Raw genomic sequence first — 23989 nt, 5'->3', positions numbered from 1 at the left:
AAAGGATGTGTTTACTTGGTTCCACCTTTTGTGAATAATAACTATTGATGCGTGACTCTGATTGTGCTGAAGTACTCGCTCTCTCGATGTTGCGTGACAGACCATGTTGTTGAGTAAAGTGCTGAGGTGTAGTGTCTGCATGTACTAGAGTATGATGCCATTTACCACAAGTGCGGCAGGTACCAGATTTACAAGCCTGTACCTTGTGATCTCCCCGTAAACAGTTGAAGCACAGATTGTTGCTTCTTACAAAGTCTCTGCGCTCATTGACAGAAATACGTGCAAAGTTACGACACTTACTTAGTGTGTGAGCTTCGTTGCAGTACGTGCACTGCGGAGTGGTCATCACATATGACTTCTGGGTTTGAAGCTGCTTACGATTGGATGGGTAATTCGTTCCGGTGTTCAAAGGGGTTTGTTTTACAGGCAAAGTAGAACTCACAATCTCAATGGACTTGCATTTCGTTTCCAAGAAGTCGCAGGTATCTCTAAGAGTAGGAAATGTCTTGGGACTCAAAGTAGTTTCGTACTCTCTACGAATTGACGCCTCCGTTTTTTCAAGAATTAGCTGTGAAACAATCAAATCATCTAAAGGTACATTTAGCTCTAAGGCCTTGAGAGCGTTCAAATTGCTCAAAGCTTGATTGAGTAGAGCACGGAGTTCATTCGCTGATAGCTTATTCATCGTAGGTAAGTTCAATAGATTCTTAAGATGTGCGGATGCGATTAACCTCGGATTATTATAGCGATTGCAAATCGTATCGAAAGCCACGTTGAAGTTGGAGCTAGTGACTGGGAGGTTTGCTATTAGTACGTGCGCTTCGCCCGTTAGAGAACTCAGTAAGTAATGAAATCTTTGAATGTTGTCCAGCGATTCATTGTTAACTATAAGACTCATGAACGTGTCATAAAAATGTCTAAATCCAGTTACATCACCACTGAAGGTTGGTAGGTTTATGGTAGGGAGCTTAATTGCCTTCTTAGTTTCACTTAAACAAGACTGACTGTCACTAGAACGAGAACTACTGGGGCCAGCAGCTTCGGTACTCAATGCGATTAAGCTATTCATTTTTGCTTCTGTGTCGAAATACATGGTTTCAAAGTGATCTCTGTCTTCTGCATGCTGTTGGAAATCCTCAAATATTTCTAGCTGAGATTGAGCAGTTTCAAATTTGTCACGAATAATAGGCAGTTCCTTCAAACGAACTACGATGGCCTGATTATTTGAATCCATTTGAAATTCTTGTACGAATTTCGCGAGACGCGTGAGGCTGGCTTTCGCTACTGCGCGAGTAGTGACTAATTTATTCCTGCTAGTCTCATCCATGCTGACAGATAAGGACCGTAGAAGAGGAATGCACAAGAACAATAATTAGGAACACTGGATCAATAAACGGGCGAGGATGACATGACTAACAATATTAGGTAAGAAAGGATTGGTTGTTGCCAGTCTAGGTACTTACATCTGCCTGTAGATATGCTTCGGCCTGTAGTCGAACTCGGGCACGCCGCCAGGTCCAGTAGGTTACTCAGCTCTCCAGTGAAATTCTTCAACAGCAAGCCGGCTTGTATAAAACGACCGGCGAAAAGCACACAACACGGCACTGGCTACCGTACGTAAAGTAGCGTAACATACGATACGAACTGAGAGACCCGTGCACGAAAGTTTACAATAAGTTAGTATTCGTAACATTCGGCGGAAAACTATTCACAATATCCGGCCCGGAGGACCAAAAAATGTCTGTTTGCTGGTGAAACAACATCTCTCTGGTAGCTCATTTTGAAACACATATACGGAGGACAATTAATAATGATTTATTAAACATATTTACATCAAACACTTCAGACATACAACAGCGCGCCGCGACCATTGCTAACTGACTACCTGAAAACATAACAGCTCAAGTCCCGTTTACCCTCGACCCTTGGTTCCGAGACAAGTCCAACAGTATCCATTTAAAGCAGAGACAGCAAGAAAGGCAGTGCCTCAGCTTAGAAAGAAAACAAACTAAAACTGGAGGGTCGCATTGTGCTGTGCCTTTTCACACTCTCGCTCCCCTGCCGATAGCCGGGGTGTGGTTCCGTCCGGCTGGCCAGTAGTGTCCCAACAGTGATCAATAAAATAAATTTGACCTTACGTTTGAGAATTCATAGTGTCCCAGTTTAAGGAAAACAATGTGGCAACCCTATATATTATATACATATACTAGGAAAACAACAGATAATGAATCTGCCATCTGGATGACTGCCCTAAATGCAGATCAGTAGTGATTGATTTCGTAGGTATTTAATACCAAACAGAGGACAAATATTTCATCAATTTACCGTAACAGCAACAGGGACATAGAACTTAACTTCAAATTAGAAGAAGAAATCATAAACATTAAGAATAAGGAAATACCAGTGACAAATCTTTTTTAATAACTTTCCAAGTGTTCTTTTTATGTTTTAACTGTGACTCTATTTTAGATATTTTTTAGCTATAGATGTCTCGCACCAGGCGAGTTATCCAGGAGACAGTCGGTTCGAACCCCGCTGTCGGCAGCCCTGAAGATAAGTTTTCCATTCTTTCCCATTTTCATACCAGGCAAATTCTGGGGCTGTACCTTAATTAAGGCCATGGCCACTTCCTTCCCATTCCTAGTCCTTTCCTATCCCATCATCGCCATAAGACCTATCTGTATCAGTGCGACGTAAAGCAAGTAGCAGAAAAAAGATGTCTTGCAACGAGACTAAACTTATCTTAAATTAACATGTGTGTGTGCGCGTAACAAAATGAACCACGTCTTGGTCAACAGTTCACGAAATAATTGTAGAAAACCACTCAACGGAGTAAAATGTCAAAATTTCGTTTCTGATACCTGTGTATTGCTTAGACCGTCATCTACTCACTGTGCGAATTTAAAAGCCCTCTGACAGTAATCACTGCTGAAACATGAGGTTTATTTAATACTAAGAAAAGGGACCACTTTTCGCATCGTAAGAGAGGCTCCACACACTTACTTGCTCGCGCTTATAGCTCCAATGAAATATAACACGACATCTGTAACAAGATAGCAGTCCACAATAGTTCACTCTTATGGTGTAAAAGTGTTCACAACTATAAACATTTTAATGCCATCGTGTGAGGATTAGGTTCATCGTTCCGTAAGAATAATCATTCACAGCAACGCACCAATAACATTTCTTATCATTCACCTACACTTCAAGTTATTTTAATGGTCACTAAATGTTTTAACAGACATGTTATATTTTTACTGGTAATTTTTAAATTGTTGTAATTAGTTTTAGCATTGTATTATTAGATGTTTTACGTTATATGTACTGGGATCAGGGCCCTGACCTACCTTGAATTTGATTATTCTGGCTGATGATGCTCACAAAGTATGAACGAAACATGTCCTAATTTCAATATCTATTAATGGTTTTATCCTAAATATAATTTTTATTAATGTATCAACTTCTTATTCTGAATTCCAATACGGCTCTACAATGAGATTCACAACTTGCAATGTTTTGACTCTGTCGTTCCAATGTGTCTCTTTCTCCTTCTTGGTTGATCCTGTTAACCCAGAGAGTTCCTTGGCTTCTCCCACAAATGTATGTTTAAAAATTTTCTAAATGAGCAAAAAACACTGTGACAATAAAACTGATTGGAATAACAGAAATCAAAGTGCACGTGAAAAGTATTTAAGAAGGAAAACATGTTATAATTTTCAGATGTTAGTTGGCTTTCGTTTAGCATTACCAGGTTCCAATGAAGCCATAGAGCACATTTTTTCACTCATTAAAGCAATGTGGACAGACGAAAGAAAGAAGGAAAGAAAAAGAAACAAGCAAACTCACTCACTATTGAATCTGAAAAGTATTAATAATGGTGAAAACCAGTTTTAGTCACGTAACATGTGTTGAAATTTTCAATGTAATCTTGCAAGAGCCAGAACTTCTTGACAAGTTTACAGTTCTTGTAAATTTAATATTGACAACTGAAAATAACAGCTAGTAAAAATATGTAGGAAGAATGGCAGGAGTCCAGAGGAGTGCAACAGGCGTCGGCAAAATTCCTATCCTCGCCGCTAGATGGGGCTTCATTCATGCCCTTCCTGCCCCGGTCGAATGACTGGAAACAGTCCGTGGATTTTCATTTTCAATGGCAGGAGAGGATAAGCACTGAATGCTAAGTTGGAAACAATCACATTGGATGAAGCTATGCTGCTTGTATTTAAAGCAAAGATATTATAGGTTAGTCACTGAATCTACCTGTCTGGGTTGTTATCACCTTGCCTTGTGCATTTCACTTTCTTACTGTCAAATGTTTTCTGTACTACTCACTTTCATTAACTTTGTTTATTAATCTAACACCGTTTTTGTAAGGTAAATTATCTACAAATGAACTGAAAGCTAAATAAAGTTTTGATTAGTGTTTTATGTAAATAATTCATTAAGTAATTTTTGTCAGATTTTTCTCAAAGGTCTATGACATCTGCTCGCTGATTATATAATTCACCATCAACTGTCAGTAAACCCCATTGCAGTGCAAGCCACCCCAGTCAACAACTCTGCCTCAATATTTGTCATCCTCGTCTGGCTTAGGAGCCCAATTTCTCAACCCAGCAGCAAGTGATATATCAAAGAAGAAACTTGTGATGTTTTTATCTAACTCTGAAGGCTCTGCCAATCGCCTTCCGAGAAGACTCTGGTTTTTAACTTCACTTCAGCTGTAACTCAAGTAAAATATAATTACCTTCTGAAACGAGTGAACCTTTATGAAAATTATTTTGGCACAATGCAACATGAACACATTGATTCTTTCAACCATAGTTTGTAACAAAGTGCTACAGAAAGATTGTGTGTCTTTTCTCAGGATTATTTTGTTGGAGAAAATAAATAAATGTAAACCTCTTATCCTTCTATTTCTACCTTATTTCTTGCAGGGAATTTAAGCTAGTGCTTCTATTTGTTAAAACTGTACCTCTAAAATGATAGCTTCGAGGATTCCCTTCATAGGGACCTGTCAAATATTGGTCTTGCCCTTCGCATCATTTCACAATTTAACTTTGTGTTTACGACAGTGTGTGAGCAGCATATAACCTTACCGAGCTCGATAGCTGCAGTCGCTTAAGTGCAGCCAGTATCCAGTATTCGGGAGATAGTGGGTTCGAACCCCACTGTCGGCAGCCCTGAAGATGATTTTCCGTGGTTTCCCATTTTCACACCAGGCTGTACCTTAATTAAGGCCATGGCCGCTTCCTTTCCAGTCCTAACCCTTTCCAGTCCCATCGTCACCATAAGACCTATCTGTGTCGGTGTGATGTAAAGCCAATAGTATATAACCATTCCAACTTTTTTCTAATCTGCCATTATGGGCAGTGTTTGAACTCTAATATCTCATCACGACTATTTTCACTTATTTTCCTTCTTCTTCTCTTTCCAAAATCTCTTCATCCTTTGGCTGTGCTCCTGTTTCCTTTGTTCTGTCCACAATATTACTGTATTCTTCTTCTCATTTACTAAAAATTTTGTATTCCTAATATTTTTTCTGAATTATTTTCTGTCTCCTATCATTTGCCTGTTGATCCCCCACCTGCCTTAAGTCTTCCTCTATTTTCATGATACCAATTTGTTTTCTTGCTTGAACTGTTTACTACAACAAAGATTTTCTTTGTAAGTCTGTTGTTGTCCATTCTCTGTACGTGCCCACAGAAAGTTAGTCTGCGTATCCTGATCATGTCCGTGAGTCTGTCAGTGTGCTGGTACAGCTCTTTGGTAGGTCGTTTAATCCAAATGCCATTTCTGTGTATTGGTCCAAATATTTTTCTGAGAAATTTGCATTCTATTTTTTCTGTCTCTATGATGTCTGATGCTCTAATTGTGGTTGTTTCTAATGCATACAATGCTTCTGGTAATAAGACTGTTTTGTAGTGTCTAAGTTTGGCCTGTCTTGATATGCTTTACTTATTATAATGTGACCATGCGAGTTTGTATGCTTTCTGGAGTTTTTTCCATTTGTTTATTACAATTATTATTATTATTATTATTATTATTATTATTATTATTATTATTATTATTATTATCAATGAACTTCTTTAAGGATTGTTATTAAATATTGTAGCAGAATATTGGTTTGTTTTCCTATTCTTCCTGAACAGATTCACTCCTTCCATTCCAATTCAGTCATTCCTACCATACTGCTGAGGCCGTGTAATAACATTTGTAGCAAGGAACCAGTTTCAGCGGTGCGGTCATGTGAAGTGAGAAGGGATAGATTACCATGAATTATGCCATGGAGTGTAAGAAAAGTACAGGAAGTCTTTGGAGATGATGACTGCACTTAGTTTTTAATAATTTCATGGTAGTAAGTGTAGAACAAAATATAGTCTCTGCAAGTTGCAAGCAAAGAGTTTTGGAGGCACTTGCGGGCCAATTTTTGAAGGACATGACACTGTATAAACCCATCGAAAATGAATGAATGAATGAATGTAGTTCTTACCTAAACCTCTTGTCTGGCCGTACACTCCAGTTCATACTATAGAGCGGCCAAGGTGCTTCATATTTGTATATTTCTTTCCTTTTTGTAGGTCCACCGTGAACAGCCATCATGAATTGTCCTAGTGTCACCTAATTAAGATTCTTAAAGTGGGATGGATTCACCTGAAACAAAAAGAAATTATACTCTATGAACTAAAACCAATTACATTACACACAAAACATATTTACATGTTTGATAACATAAGATTTTTCGTTAAAGAGATACGTATTGGTCTCTAGTGCTATGGATAATGGTAATTTTAAAATAAAAACTATGAGGAAAACAAATGCTCTTAACTTTCACAAAATGTGGATGTTGGGCAAGAAGGACCATTTGAGGCAAATAAAGACGGTCAACCTTAAGGTCATTACATACATACATACATTATAGATAGTTATGCCTTTCAGTGTTCAGTATGCAAACCTCCAAATTTACTAAACACCGACAAAGTCCTCTATTTGTAACAAGCCATGTGGCCTCATTTAGTTCTATACCTCCTGCCTTCAAATCATTAGAAACCAAATATAACTATAGTCGTCTTGGTCTCCTCTACATTTCTTACCCTCCATGAACATGTCCATTATTATCCTAGGTAACCTATCCTCCTCCATTCACCTCACATGGCCCCACATGAAGCCGGTTTATGCGTACAGCATCATCCATTGGGTTCATTCCTAAATTAGCCAAGCCGGTTTATGCGTACAGCATCATCCATTGGGTTCATTCCTAAATTAGCCTTATCTCCTCATCCCGAGTACCCTCCTGCCATCGTACCCACCTGTTTGTACCAGCAATCATTCTTGCTAATTTCATGTCTGTCACTTGTAACTTATCAATAACATATTCCGAGTCCACCCAGTTTTCACTTCAATAAAGCAAAGATGGTCTGAAAACAGACTGATGTAAAGATAGTTTCACCTAGGAGCTGACTTCTTTCTTACAGAATACTGTTGATCACAACTGTAAACTCACTGAATTAGCCTTGCTGCACCTTGATTCAATCTCTCAATACTACCTATCTTAAAAACTTGAAATTAGCTACATGATCCAGCTTTACTTTCTCAACCTGACATTCAATTCTCTTAGGTTTCACACCTCCTGACAACACTTTAGTCATGGAAAAGCTAATTGTCATATCATACTCATTTTCATCAGTTGGATCATCATCATCATCATCATCATCGCTTCCCCCTTTTCAACTGACATTTGGTGGGAGCAAATTTGATTCTTCTCTATTTCGTCCTATCTCGCCACCACTCCTCATTGACAACAATGTTCCAGAACAGATTCTATTGCCCTATACTGTTCTCCTCAGAGTCCATCCATTGTAATCTTGTCTTCCTCATCCTCTCTTCCCTGTCATCTGTCTTTCCAGTGCTTGCGTGGGCAGTCTTTCTTCTTTCATCCTCTTGACATGTTCAAATCAAAATCACCTCAATCTGTTCTCTTCCAGTTTGTCATTTTTAAAAAAAAATTTCTGCTAGTTGCTTTACGACGCACCGACACAGATAGGTCTTATGGCGATGATGGGACAGGAAAGGGCTAGGAGTAGGAAGGAAGCAGCCGTGGCCTTAATTAAGGTACAGCCCCAGCGTTTGCCTGGTGTTAAAATGGGAAACCACGAAAAACCATTTTCAGGGCTGCCGACAGTGGGGTTCGAACCTACTATCTCCCGAATACTGAATACTGGCCGCACTTAAGCAACTGCAGCTATCGAGCTCGGTCATTTAATTTTTTCACATTTAGCTCTTTTCGTATGTCTTATTTCTCACTCTATCCCTCTGTCTTCTGTACCATACTCCTCAGGAATTTAATTTCAGCCACCTGTACTCTACTCTCATCGCCCTGAGTCATTGCCCAGGTTTCTGCTACATGTCTTTATAACTAATCTCCCTTGTATATTACTTTACTTCGATAGCCTTCATTGGTACGTCTCTATTCCAAATTAATCTCTGTACCTGGTGATAAAAGGTACTCCTCAGTTTCATCCTTCTGCAAATTTCCATGTTATGTTTTTTTCTTTACGTCGCACTGACACAGATAGGTCTTATGTTGACGATGGCATAGGAAAGGCCTAGGAATGGGAAGGAAGCGGCCGTGGCCTTAATTAAGGTACAGTCCCTGATTTGCCTGGTGTGAAAACGGGAAACCATGGAAAACCATCTTCAGGGCTGCCGACAGTGGGATTCGAACCCACTGTCTCCCGAATGCAAGCTCACAGCTGCGCGCTCCTAACCGTACAGCCAACTCGCCTGATAATTTTCCATATGCAGTTTTCCATTTTCTGTCAGTTCACTTCCCAAGTATCTGAGGTGTTCTACTATTTCCAGTTCCTTGTCTCCAGTTCTAATAGCTCCTTTTTCTTCTTTACTTCCTCTACCCATCACCACTGTCTTGCCCTTCTAAATGTTGATCCTCAAACCCCATTGTTCAATCCTTCTAATCAGTGCATTCAGCTGTTGTTGTACCTCATCCTCATCGTCTCCCCAGATCACATCATCATCCACAAACATCATTACATTCATTCTTTCCTCTCTAGAATATTCCCTTGTTGTCCTTACGTCATCCATCACAATTTAACGGTGGCAACACACTCCCTTCCTTTTTTGTTGAGAGGGAGTACATGCGAGTCCCGGCACGAAAACTATGCCTCTCTACTCATCTGTTTCTGCGACATGCCGATGAGTCGGAAAGTCTCCATCATGTGCACTGGCGGGTGTTTTTGCAAATTGTCAATTCCAAACCATTCTGTTCTATCCACTGTTGTCTTCACACAGCTGTAACAGTTATCATATACTGCTTTTATCATTGTTATTAGTTTCTTGCCTATACCCCTGTGAATCAGGCTTTCCCAAACTTTTGTTCTGGGGATGCTCATATACCTTTTCTCAGTCTATATATGTTTTTACTATATTCTTCCCATATTTCCAGCTCTTTTCCATGATCTGTCTCAGAATGATGACGATGATGTGTGTTGTTTAAAGGGGCTGAACATCTAAGGTCATCGGTCCCTAATGGTACAAGATGGACAACATGATAATTAAAATTTTGAAATGTATCCAATGACTAGAATTTACAACAAATGAAGATGAACAATGACTGTGAATTTAAAATACTGCAATCAGAGGATCTAATTCGCAATGCCTTATTTTCAGTAAAATGATAGATGATAAATTATGGTAGGATAAGACACTGCCTTAAAATGCAATAATATATCATGCAAATTACTATTTTTAAAAACGCATTAAAATATACAAACACAAACTAAGACAGAGTCAAATTAATAAAATGTAGTGAAAAATAATACAACGACCAATAAGAAACACTATGTTTATATGTGATAAAACAAACCACTATCCCTCATAAAATGCATGACAAGGTCTGCTGACTGCTTGTCATCTCGCAGAATGAGGTAGACGGTACTCGGGAGTTTTCGACTACGGCGCAGATCGACCAGGTCCACACAATCTGTAAGGATGTGTACCACGGTAAAATGATCGCCACAAGTACACACCGGAGGGGGTTCTCCTTTCAGTAAACAGGAGTACGTTACTATGCCGTGGCCAATCCCAAGATGACATAATATCACCGCTTCCCTCCGAGAAGCCCGAAGGGAAGTCCTCCATACCTTCGTTGTACCTTTTATCGCTCTCAGCTAATTAGGATGTGGAGTGGCATGCCACTCCATCTTCCAATGGGACATAAAAAATTTCTCAGCTGAGAGCGAATATCACTTGCTGGAACCTTGTAAGGCAACAGGAGCAATGTAACAGCCTCCTTGGCAGCCTTATCAGCCAACTCGTTTCTCTCGTATAGGAGCCGCATAAACAAAATTCTGGTGCCAGCATCCCAACACCTGGCCAGCAGGTCCTGGATCCGCTGCACCAGAGGGTGTCCAGGAAAACATATATTAATAGACTGTAGCGAGCTCAAGGAGTCGGTACACAGCAGAAAGTGTTGGCGCTCATCAGACAGTGCATACCGCAGAGCTTCACAGATAGCATAGAGCTCTGCTGTGTACACACTGCAGGTTTCCAGGAGAGCTGCTGATGATAATGATGCTTGTTTAAAGGGACTTAATATCTAAGGTCAACGGCCCCTCCAGGAGAGCAAAATGGAACCTATCATTGTTGACAACAAACACACAGCCCACTTTCGTTTCTGCCCACGAACCATCCATGTAAACGACGACTGAATCTGGATACCGACCAACAATGGACAGGAAGAGGCTCCGATAAATCGAAGAGTTCGTGTTTTCCTTCGGGCCAGTGTGCAAATCCAGAAATTCTTCAGGTTGTCGTGTTATCCACGGAGGTAACCCACTTGGTTGTCAGACAAGACAGGGAACCGAAGGTACATCAAACAATCTGTGACTGCTATCCAAGTGTATTCCACCCGGCAGTGCTGCTCGAGGATAAGCATCGTACAGCCGTCAGTTTCCATTGTGGAATACGCAAGGGTAGCTTGGGTGAAGTGGCATCTGTCGCAAATTTGCAGCATAGGATAGAAGCATTTGCTGGCGCCTAACGTGTAAAGGCAGCACACCAGATTCAGCAAGCAGACTAGCAATGGGGCTTGTACTGTGGTGGATGCTATTCAGTTTCGCAAGGACGCTTTGCCTTGCTAATCCCTATGCTGCAGTGCCGTAGTCCAACTTGGATAAAATATGCTCCCTATAAAATCGTAGGAGCACCGTGCGGTCAAACCCCCCCCCCCCCTCATGTAGTGCTGTTAAGTAACATCACAATATTCAACTTCTTAGGGCATCGGTGTCAACTAGGGGAAAAGCGACATTCCCTAAATAAAACTCAGGATGCAAGTGAAGAGTACGCTTCCGGCAAAAATGTACAACAGGCGTCTTTGCAGTTGAAAACCGAAAGCCATATTCTAAAGTCCACTGTCCCACTCTCCTAATAGCTTGCTGTAATTGTTGCTCTGTGACTGCCATATTGTGTGAGCTATAATACAGAGCAAAATTGTCCACATACAGCAACAGCATTACTGCTGAATCAGCAGCAGCGACAATAACGTTTATCTTCTATGTCATTCTATGACATTCTATGACATAATACCGTTTATGGCAATCGCAAACAGAGTGACACTAAGAACTGATCCCTGTGGGACTCCATTTTCCTGAACGTGGCATTGTGAATATCCCCACCCAACACGGAGACAGAATAGACGGAGAGACAAAAATCTGCAATAAATACCGGCAAGTTACATCGGAATCTCCATTGATGCAGGACTGAAAGGATACCATATCGGCATGTGGTGTCATAGGCCTTTTCTAAGTAAAGGAAAACGGCCACCAAATGTTGTTTGCAGAGAAATGCATCCTGGATAGAAATCTCCAGGTGTAACAAGAGGTGAGCCGTCGAGCGAGCAGCTCGAAAACTGCATTGGTACTCGGACGTAAGTCCTTTTTCCTCCAGACACCACACAAGTCGGCGATTTACCATCTCTCAAATAGCTTACACAAACAGTAAGACAAATAGGTCTGTAACTTCCTGCATACTTAGGACTTTTGTCAGGCTTGAGGACAGGATGGTTCATGGTGTGGGTTACTGTAGTCATGTCCTAGTTCGTGAACCATGGGCAACAGCTGAGTGGCCTAGTAAGTGGTCCTGAGAGTCGGGATACCAGTTGCTATGAAACGGGAGTGGGCATCTTGGACATATTCTGAGTCATGGCCCTCCTTGTGCTCAGGTGGCCAGGAATATACAATCCACCGGTAGTCCATAACCCGTTAGAGGAGAGATCCTCACTTGGACTATGTGTAAGTATGGTAGCATCTTGCTTCATGAATTTACCAAGCTCAGAACATTTTAAGCAAGCCTCGGACCTATGGGAGTAACAGAGACCCACCCCCATTTGACGGGCGAGGGACTCCTTGGAAACAACTTGGCGAACGAAATGGAATTCGATGGGAAGCTATCTATATTAATAGGGCTGATGGAAGAAAGAAAGTAGAACTGGCTGAGTCAACAAACAGGATGCATCTGAATGTGCTAGGAGTAATATTCATGTAAGAGTAGATAACGAGGAAGAGATAGGAGATTATAAAGTGTACTTGACGGGTGTTAGAAAGGGAAGGGCAGAGTATGGGGTAGGGCTCTTTATCAGGAATACCACTGCATGACACATAGATTCTGATAGGCACGTAAATGAGCGAATGATGTGGGTAGATTTGACAGTTGGAGGAATTAGGGCGAGAAATGTCTCAGTGTATTCACCATGTGAGGGTGCAGATGAGGATGAAATTGACAAGTTTTATGAAGCATTGAATGACATCGTGGTCAGGGTCAAGAGCAAGGATTGAATAGTGCTAATGGGCAATTTCAATGCGAGAGTTGGAAATAGAACTGAAGGATACGAAAGGATGATTGGTAAATGTGGGGAAAATATGGAAGCTAATAGGAATTGGAAGCGTTTGCTGGACTTCGGTGCTAGTATGGGTTTGGCAGTTACAATACATTCTTCAAGCATAAGGCTATCACCGGTACACATGGGAGGCTAGGGGTACCAGATCCACAATAGGCTATATCTTAACCGACTGCGAAATCAGGAAATCTGTTAGGAATGTACAAGTTTTCCTAGCATTTTTCGATGATACAGACCTCTATCTCATCTGTAGTGAACTAAGTATCTCTAGGCCTAGGGTAGAGAACATGAAATCTGTCTGCAAACAAATAAGGGTAGAAAATCAGACAGAAGTACATGGATATGATTAGTGATAAGTTTCAAACACTAGACTGTAAGCAGGTTCAGGATATAGAAAGAGAATGGGTGGCATACAGGGATGTAGTTGTAGAAACAGCAAGGGAATGCCAAGGAACAACTGTGTGTAAAGATGGGAAAAAGCGAACATCTTGGTGCAATGATGAAGTGAGAGCAGCTTGTAATTTATGTGATTTTATTGTGCATAGTTTTTTTCCACAGTGTTTTGTTGTGCTCACGAGGTCACTCCTGATTGAGGTGTATATATTAGGATGACGTTTTACCACTCAGCGTAGATTTATTGTACGGTTAGATTAGTTATACTGTCTCCCCTACGCGTATTAAAACACGCCTTTTCTTACAATTAGGGACCCCCACTGCAATGCCAAGCGTCCAGGAAAGGGGAAATATACTCATCTACAGTTGAAAGAATTAACAAAAGCGAAGCCAGGAGCATGGTGCGAGCACACTAGCCCAAGTGTTAAATTAATAAAATTCAAGAATTTTTCCTTGCAATGTTAAGTATGTGTGTTGGCATACGCTTGTAAATTTGTATTATATTTGATTCTCAATATGGGCTTTATAAACTGAGAGAAATGATTGAGTCATGAAATTATTTGATCACATTTGATATTTTACTAATTTTTGTATATCTTGTTTATTTTCGATGAACATATTTTTCCTCTAAACAGACGTCATGCTTCGCCTTGCTTTATTTATAGCTTTTAGTTGACCTCACCGTGTCAATTTTAGTTGTATGTTTGCCATCAAAATCCAGGGTGCATACATTTTAAGGAATTATTTTTTTATAGTTCGAACTGAGCACACCTAGTCTGGGGAAAATTACCTTGATGGTAGAAACAGGGACACTAGTAAGTTCCCTCAATTTCTCCTTACTACCACAGCCATTTCTAACTATTTCTTTCTAATCTGCACCTCCTTCTTAGTCACTTTACTTCTTTAATATAGTGGGTCTTTACCACTCCTTACCACCTTTAAAGGTACAAACGCGTTTTCACATTCGTCAACAATTGCTCTAAACTCATCCCAGAGTCTCCTTACATCTTTATTTACCGTTTTCCACCGATCATAGTTGCTTTTCAAAAACTCCCTTATGTCTCCTTTATCAGCCCTACTTTTAAGACGTTCCTTTCTATCACATTTATTTTTAACTACAACAAAAACAGGTTCGTGATTGCTTATTCCATCTATTACTTCCATTTCTAGCTGATGTACCTGTGCTTCGCTACGGGATTCTCATAAAGACTGACTTTGAGGTCTTCCTAGCTGAAGTCAAGGTCATTACAAAAATGTCAGTAGGAAAGTAGTGATTACAAGCAATGTTATCATATGAAATAATCGATCAAATGAAAAACTGCATATTTTCTCACTTTTAACAAACAGTAATACGGTGCTGATCTAACAGTTCGAAGTTCCAGAGCTGAAATGACCAGGCGGCAGAAAGCCATGAACACCCCTCTGCAATTATTCCATTAAATATGCACACTGCTCGTTCAAATCAGTGCCTCTTTGTAGGGATAGAATAGCTCGAATGCTATGATGAACCAGTGTGGTATGTACCAGTAGTATTAGAAAATTTATGAACCAGAGGAATGACATGCTAAAGAAGAAACTTATCTAACTTCCCAGCTACTTCCCGCCAATATTCAGGCAGGCTGTTTCACTCGGTACCACCGGCCAAGTTGGCCGTGTGGTTAGGGGCGTGCAGCTGTGAGCTTGCATCTGGGAGATAGAGGATTCGAACCCCACTGTCGGCAGCCCTGAAGATGGTATCCGTGGTTTCCCATTTTCACATCAGGCAAATGCTGGGGCTGTACCTTAATTAAGGCCAAGGCCACTTCCTTCACACTCCTAGTCCTTTCCTATCCCATCGTCGCCATACGACCTATCTGTGTCAGTGCAACATAAAACAAATTCTAAAAATAAAGACCTATCTGTGTCGGTGCGACGTACGGAAATTAAAAAAAAAATATTTGGTACGCAGCAATCCTATCCATCGGAGATGAGTAGCTACAGAAGACACAAAGCACATCACAAAAAACAATGGTCAATGTAATGTTACTGGTGATCAATATTATTAGCTTTCTATATTGTAGGCCTTCACATTTAGTTTTCTTTTGACTCTGTGATATTAGGGCATCTTATAAAATTATTTATAGCGTAGACTGTAGTTCCTTATTCTCCGACTTAACATACCGATTTTCATTAAATTCCATTTACCCATTTTCTCGCGACTTGGCACTGATATGGACTTGGTAACAAAAATCCGAATTCATTAATATCTCTGCGATCATAGCCGGTACACTAACAATGTTTGAGACATAAATGATCGGAAATTTAATACTATATAACTTCAGTACTCTTGCATCCATCTCTTGGCACAGGCCAGAGTAAAGTGTAGCTTCCACCGAAGTCCCAGTGAACATCCATGGCTGTGACAATATGGAAGTTGCTGGGGTATGGGTAGTGACATTCAGAGCATGACTAGTGCATCTGAGTGTTATGAAAGGTACTGCTCATAGGGTCAGTCGTGCTGCAATAGTACTTTCTGACCCAGTGAGGAAAGCAATGGCAAACTACCTCACTCCTCATCTTGCCTAGTACGCCTCATTTTGGTGCTGCCATTGGTTTTTGGGGTTTCCTTATTACCACATAACCTTTAGTGGTGCTATTTGAGGATCCAACCAGCCTCTGGGCTGATGACCTGACCTACCGACCTATGTAGTATTTATCGATATGACCACTAATAACAAATATTTGAGAATTAAATTTTAGGCCTTCCCCTGAACTACCATTTTGCTCAGTGAATATAATTATTTATGGCCTAGATCATGGTGACTTATTCCCTGACTTTACATACCGATTTTCATTAAATTCTATTCAGCCGTTTTATCGAGATGCATGTCCATACACACAGACATTACGGAAAATTAAAACTTGCATTTCCTTGTTACTGTGGACATGACTGATACAGAAATACCATCCTTTTTAAATTCTGAGCAATGTACAGACAAAACTTTTATTTTATATATATATATATAGATTCTGAATCAGCGTCAGGGCTACCCTTTCCCGGTCTGTACACTCCAAAGATATCAAGTTGCCTAATATCTTTAAAAACTAGCCTTACACCGAGAATTTCATATTTGTCATCTGTAAATTTTTCAGAGCTTACAAATTATTCTTTCACCAGAATGATTACTCCCCCTCCTACCATTCCTATTCTATCTCTATGATACATACTCCAGTTCCATGAGAAAATTTCTGCATCCATTACCGTATAATCCTGAATACCACCCGCCACTGAATAAGACCCGCACCCTAAATATGAGACTGCAAAATACAGAAAAGAAAAAAAAAATTAAATAACTTACATACCTATTTCATTTTCTTCAAATATACCACAAATATAATTGCAAACATCTTACAATTAATAAAATCATCACAAAAATTGTAAATAAAATTGGCCCAATACTCGGATCATTCATAATTCACCGTCGTCGTCTGAAGTTTCACCATAGGAACTTTCGTCGCTGGCATCTTTCCACGTATAGTCGTCCTCACTACCATCCACTGAATTTGAAATTCCACATTTCCTAAAGCTTTTGGACACTAGATCGTTGGGAATGCGCGCCCATGCGGTCTTGATCCAGCTGCATGTAGTCCCACATCAGGCCTCTTCACTCGTATGGTTGGCGTTAACGCGTGATCACCATCAGACATCCATTCGGGGTACAACCGTTTCTTTAAAGTTTTGAAAGGCCGGTTCACGCACACATCCAACAGCTGTAGAATAGAAGTGAGTCCACCGGGAATTATCGCAAGATCGGTTTTTCCTTTCCTCATCATATCTTTTACGGCGTCAGTTGTACGTCCTCGGTAACTGTCTTAACACAAGCATGACCGGGCGAGTTGCCCGTGCGCGTAGAGGCGCGCGGCTGTGAGCTTGCATCCGGGAGATAGTAGGTTCGAATCCCACTATCGGCAGCCCTGAAAATGGTTTTCCGTGGTTTCCCACTTTCACACCAGGCAAATGCTGGGGCTGTACCTTAATTAAGGCCACGGCCGCTTCCTTCCAACTCCTAGGCCTTCCCTATCCCATCGTCGCCATAAGACCTATCTGTGTCGGTGCGACGTAAAGCCCCTAGCAAAAAAACACAAGCATGTTTCGTTTTTGTAACAAAGCTGCCAGGCGACGTTGCCAAACGCACTTCACCCAATCCTCAACTAACGCACTGTCCATCCAGCCAGACTCGTGTTCTAACAATAACACCAGACAGCAAGTCTCCTTTCAGATGTGTTTTCCTTTTCAGAACCACATATGGAGGGAGTTTGGTTCCATCCGCTAATACGCACAACATTACTGTACATCGTTGCTTTTCGTTACCACCTGTTCTGACAGTTACACTTTTAGAACCCTTTGTATCCACTGTATTTTCCAACGGCATTTCAAAATAGACAGGTGTCTGGTCAGCATTCCCAATTTGCTACAGCAAATAAGAATTTTGCTTCCTCAATAATGTAACCCTGAAAGGCCGTTAATTTTTCTTCATACACCCCGGAGAAACGTTGTGAAATAGACGTACGTCTTTGAATGCACAATCCCTTTCTCCAATGAAAGTTTCGGATCCATCCGCTGCTTGCAGGAAAACCCTGTGTTTTGTGTTCTTTTGAGATCTCTAGTGCTTTCAGTTGACACATTTCACTAGAAACACCCTATCCTAACTCACATTTTTCTATCACAAATTTGTGGAGTTGTTCTTCAATTTCCAGAAACACTGCACTCTGCCCGTGGAATGCTCTGCGATCGCCGTTACTTTTTAGAAGTTTTTCCTTCTTCTTCCACCAATCACGAATACACAATTCATCAATATCATACTTTCTGCCAACAGCACAATTTCCAGATATTTCAGCTTCGCTTACAACTTCAAGTTTCTCACGCACAGTAAATGACCGCAGATGCAGTTTTGAATCCATCGCTTACTATTGAGACAGCACTTTCACGAGACAGATATGGAACTCCAATGTGAGCAAGGTAGACTTCCATAACCAACAGTCTCGGCTCTCGCAAAGTATGATATCCTGCGAGATCAGCTATTCGCGCACCCAGCATGCCAGCAACACTTGTGAAACAAATGACGATCGAGCATCCGTAGCAGTGGCTATCATATTTACCCATATTCTTTGATTTACCGTATTTCTTTTTTGCTATTTGCTTTACGTTGCACCGACACAGATAGGTCTTATGGTGACGATGGGACAGGAAAGGCCTAGGAATGGGAAGGAAGTGGCTGTGGCCTTAATTTTTTTTTTTTTTGCTAGGGGCTTTACGTCGCACCGACACAGATAGGTCTTATGGCGACAAATGTGGCCTTAATTAAGGTACAGTGCCAGCATTTGCTTGGTGTGAAAATGGGAAACCACGGAAAACCATCTTCAGGGCTGCCGACAGTGGGATTCTAACCCACTATCTCCCGGATGCGAGCTCACAGCTGCGCGCCTCTAACCGCACGGCCAACTAGCCCGGTTATTTACCATATTTCACTACCTTACATTTCGCTTTTACATGCCACTGTAACCGTATTAAGAAAAAAATTGATCTTTTTTTCTAGAACGCAACTAAAACATAATAAGACCTGAATGCTCATTTACATGTGACATATTGAGTACAGTAACAGTATTCAAATCTATTTCAATACTCCATGTAAAAGTAGTCAATATTAATGAGAATGGCGGTTTGAATACGACCCGCACCCAAGATTTAGAACCAGTATTTTGGGGAAAATATGCAAGTGGTATTCAGGATTATACGGTATATCATTTCTCAGCCACGATTTAACTCCTATTACAATATCTGATAAGTATATATCTACTAAATTACGTAATTCTATTCCTTTCTTTACGATACTTCCACAGTTCAACACTGAACATTTTTATGTCATCCTGCTTGACTTCCATATCCCTGTACCCTTATCACCGCTCCCTAGACCACCCCATTTCCCTGAATGTACCTCCCTATAACCCTTCTAAACAAATTTCCTAACATATACATACCACAGTCATAAAGAATGGGTACCGTTCACCCAATCAATACTTTATTATGTCTTGTTACTATGCAGTACCGGTTTCGACCTTCACAGAGGTCATCCTCAGCTGGTCATGAGATCTAAAGCTAACTTAATATATAATTTAAAAACATTACCAAATCTAATGAAGAATGTAACATGGGGGTGATAATATTAAAATATACAGTATATAAAATATACGATATGATGCATCTTCTCGTTCAAAAAACAAGCATCGATATTCTATGACATGTATATGTTACATAAAATTCTTGTATACTGTTTGTGAGTAATAGATAATTTGGTGAAATACAATCTCTACACCTAAAATGTTTATAGCATTTTTGAGGTACACTTTGAAGTTTAGTTCATATTGGTGAATCATTGCATAAGTTCATTAGTATGTTTGTACTAAGCATTCCAGGACATTCTAGGATACGTACCACTGTGGTTTAAGTGAAGGCCACCTGAGCGCAGTTCCCTATCTCCTACCCACCCATGAGGATCTAGAATCTCACTCCCAGTTTCCCCACATACCCACTCCATAGTCTAATTTAAATCCCCAATCACCTTCCAGTCAGTATACCCCCTACGCAGCATTCCACTGATAATCTCGGCTTCCTTAAATTTCAACCATGCTGCATTTATCAGATCCCATACATCCCCAACTATGTTGGTACTTATACCTGCTTGCCTTATGTTGTCGGTACCAATGTGAAGCACTACCACCTTCTCCTTTCCCTCCTCTTCTACTTTCCTCAACATCTGCCTTAACCTAATTCCTGGAAAACACTCTACCCTGGTTCCCTTTCCTCCACACACTTTCTCCATATGTCTAACAATGGAATCCCCCATGACCAGAGCCTCAACCCTACCCACCTCATTTGATCCCCTCCCCTCCTGGTCAGCCCTAATCTTTCCTGACAGCTGCAGAAGCTTCTTCCTCCTCCCTTTTCTCCCTCCCATGACCTTGTTCCACTTGTCTTTTTCTATCCTCTACTCTACATTTCTCTTTCCTACCTTTTCCCTTCCTCCTACTTCCACACTACTCAGCAACAGTTACCTGTTCCTCAATTTCCCTCTGTTGTTCTACCAGCAGTGACTCATACCGATTTTTGACAGACACCCGTCTTGAATTCTGATCTTGAATAGAGCCCTTGGCCTGCAATCTCCTTCCCCTTAAAACATTAGACCACCTGTCTTTTATGATTCCCCCCCTTTCCTTCCCATCCCTCTTTTACACCTACTGTATCTTGTACATTGTTTGAGGAAGGCCTATCTTCCTTCTTGTTTTCTGAGAGAATCCTAATTATCTCCCTCAAACTCTCCAACTACCCCCCTCAATGCCTGGCCACACCCATAGTTCCTATGCTTGCACTCCTCAGCCATTCTTTACAGAAAAATTAAAAGAAAAGGAAAAGTAAATTAATTATTTTGTGCAAAAAAAATGGAAGGAAAATAAGTATTGTTTAGAATAGTACACAAGGATCGCATGACAATAATGTAGTTAACTTACATATTTGGAATTGCTGTTTACTATTTCATCTATGGTAATTCCCTGTGATGGGAAGAGTAAATGAAAAAATAATTGGGATGAATTACAGTTACCTGAGAAATATTTTTCTCAATTACAAATTACTCTAAATCACAATTACAAATCACCGCTGGATACCGTGGTTCAAATCCCGGTCGTTCCATGTGAGATTTGTGCTGGACAAAGCAGAGGCAGGACAGGTTTTCCTCCAGGTACTCCGGTTTTCCCTGTTATCTTTCATTCCAGCAACACTCTCCATTCTCATTTCATAGCATTTATCAGTCATTAATAAATCATTTTGGGAGTGGCGACCCCATCGTACTAATAGCCTATATCTGCTTCATTCATTCCATCCCTGACCCGGTCAATGACTGGAAAACAGGTTGTAGGTTTTCATTTTCATGTTTTCATACAAGTACAATTACTTTACAGAATGCTGGTCTTAAGGAAATCACTCAAATATCCCCCTCCCCCCCGCATAACTTAATATAAAATTTGCAAGGAAACGTGTAGCTTTATTTTTTGTGTTCTATAGCGTAGAGTCGCTATCATCCTTGAATTTAATTGTGGTTAATGGATACGTAGATGAATAAATGTCACTATTAGCCACAATACAAAATTTAATTATTTAACACACCGATGCTGGAACTTTAGAAATGAAATTTTTCCAACATATTTATTTTATCTGAAGTTAAAAACTTCATTGCCGTTCCGTATTGAACTGAGAATCACAAAAGTAAGTAATAAAAATGTTGTAATATAATTTATGTGCAACAGTTTTGTATGTATTGAAAAGGTGGATTCCATTATATTAAATTAATTTTGTGATATTTATTTTAGTTAATGACTTTCAGCTATTCAAATAACTTACCCTTTACTTTGCTAATACCGTAATTGGTTCTGGAGATAATTACTGCTAAGCCTCGACGCCTTTCAGGGAAAGTATATCTTTGAATTTAATTGTGGTTAATGGATACGTAGATGAATAAATGTCACCATTAGCCAAAATACAAAATTTAATTATTTAACACACTGATGCTGGAGCAAATACAGCAGAACATCATGATGCAAGATACGTAACATTACAGAGAGGTTACACAGAGGGAGTTCTAGTAAAGGCAAAGAATCACATTTTCACTCCATTTCAGAAGAGGTCACTACATGACCTCCCCCCATCATCATGAAACAAAGTCATCAAGGGCTTTAGGGAAGTGCACTTGATGCCCACTTTGTGTGATGGTGGTTTTGGGTGGTGTACTGTCTGGAACTGATGAGAGCAAAGGTACTTGGACTGATGTGTAAAGGTTGTGGGGCGTCCCTAGCCTTGATGCTAGTAGTTGAGTGGTAGCAGTTGATGTGCGCTGTTTGACCACTAAAGCAGGTGTCAAGTGATCATGAGAAACTGTTGATCTTCTATCACTGATGACAATGCCGAGCATTTTGCTGACTCATCGCAGCACTACGTAGGGTCCGGTATAGAGTCGCTTAAGTGGAGCATGATCTCCATCTTGACGGAAATATACATAAGTGCAATAGTCCAGGGTTTTGGGGCAGAATGGACGTGCCGCTGTGTGTATAGCAGTATCTCTGGGCCAAACATTGTTGAAAACTTGCCTGAGATGCTGGACATATGCATGGCTGGGTAGAGAGTCATTGGGTGTTGATTGATGATGATTATGCTTGTTGTTTCAAGGGGCCTAAAATCGAAGGACTTCGGCCCCTAATGGAACGAGATGGACAACATGATATGTTGTTGTGTGAGTCATCAGTCCATAGACTGGTTTGATGCAGCCCTCCATGCCACCCTATCCTGTGCTAACCTTTTCATTTCTACGTAACTATTGCATCCTACATCTGCTCTAATCTGCTTGTCATATTTATACCTTGGTCTACCCCTACCATTCTTACTACCTACACTTCCTTCAAAAACCAACTGAACAAGTCCTGGGTGTCTTAAGATGTGTCCTAACATTCTAATTCTTCTTCTCGTCAAATTTAGCCAAATCAATCTCCTCTCACCAATTCAATTCAGTATCTCTTCATTCGTGATTTGATCTATCCATCTCACCTTCAGCATTCTTCTGTAACACCACATTTCAAAAGCTTCTATTCTCTTTCTTTCTGAGCCAGTTATCGTACATGTTTCACTTCCATACAATGCCACGCTCCACACGAAAGTCTTCAAAAACATCTTTCTAATTCCGATATCAATATTTGAAGTGAGCAAATTTCTTTTCTTAAGAAAGCTCTTCCTTGCTTGTGCTAGTCTGCATTTTATGTCCTCCTTACTTCTGCCATCGTTAGTTATTTTACTACCCAAGTAACAATATTCATCTACTTCCTTTAAGACTTCATTTCCTAATCTAATATTTCCTGCATCACCTTCCTTCGTTCGACTGCACTCCATTACTTTTGTTTTGGACTTATTTATTTCCATCTTGTACTCCTTACCCAAGACTTCATCCATACCATTCAGCAACTTCGAGATCTTCTGCAGTCTCAGATAAAATAACAATATCATCGGCAAATCTCAAGGTTTTGATTTCTTCTCCTTGGACTGTGATTCCCTTTCCAAATTTCTCTTTGATTTCCTTTACTGCCTGTTCTATATAAACATTGAAAAGGAGAGGGGACAAACTGCAGCCTTGCCTCACTCCTTTCTGGATTGCTGCTTCTTTTTCAAAGCCCTCGATTCTTATCACTGCAGACTGATTTTTATACAGATTGTAGATAATTCTTCGTTCTCGGTATCTGATCCCTATCATCTTCAGAATCATAAATAGCTTGGTCCAATCAACATTATCGAATGCCTTTTCTAGATCTACGAATGCCATGTACGTGGGCTTGTCCTTCTTGATTCGATCCTCTAAGATCAGACGTAAAGTCAGGATTGCTTCACGTGTTCCTACATTTCTTCTGAAGCCAAATTGATCTTCTCACAACTCAGCTCCAACTTTTTTTTCCATTCTTCTGTAAATAATACGTGTTAAAATTTTGCAGGCATGAGATACTAAACTAATGGTCGGTAGTTTTCACACCTGTCAGCACCGGCTTTCTTAGGAATAGGTATAACAACATTCTTCCGAAAATCGGATGCGACTTCTCCTGTCTCATACATCTTGC

The 23989-nt window shown here is 40.4% G+C and overlaps 1 protein-coding gene across 4 annotated transcripts in view; it reads right to left on the bottom strand.

The window, feature by feature from the left end:
- Positions 1-23989, bottom strand: part of LOC136864101 (DDB1- and CUL4-associated factor 7) — a 512531-nt gene that overhangs the window by 401713 nt on the left and 86829 nt on the right. For all 4 annotated transcript variants that reach the window (XM_067140674.2, XM_067140673.2, XM_067140676.2 and 1 more), the window contains one exon: positions 6491-6651. In XM_067140674.2, coding sequence (XP_066996775.1) covers positions 6491-6600 — 110 coding nt within the window. In that variant the 5' untranslated portion in view covers positions 6601-6651. The remainder of the gene's footprint in view (positions 1-6490; positions 6652-23989) is intronic.

Source organism: Anabrus simplex, chromosome 2 (assembly GCF_040414725.1).
Source record: "Anabrus simplex isolate iqAnaSimp1 chromosome 2, ASM4041472v1, whole genome shotgun sequence".
Taxonomy (NCBI): Eukaryota; Metazoa; Arthropoda; class Insecta; order Orthoptera; family Tettigoniidae; genus Anabrus; species Anabrus simplex.
Note: the sequence above shows the minus strand (reverse complement) of the source record. Positions and strands in the feature narration are given on the sequence as shown.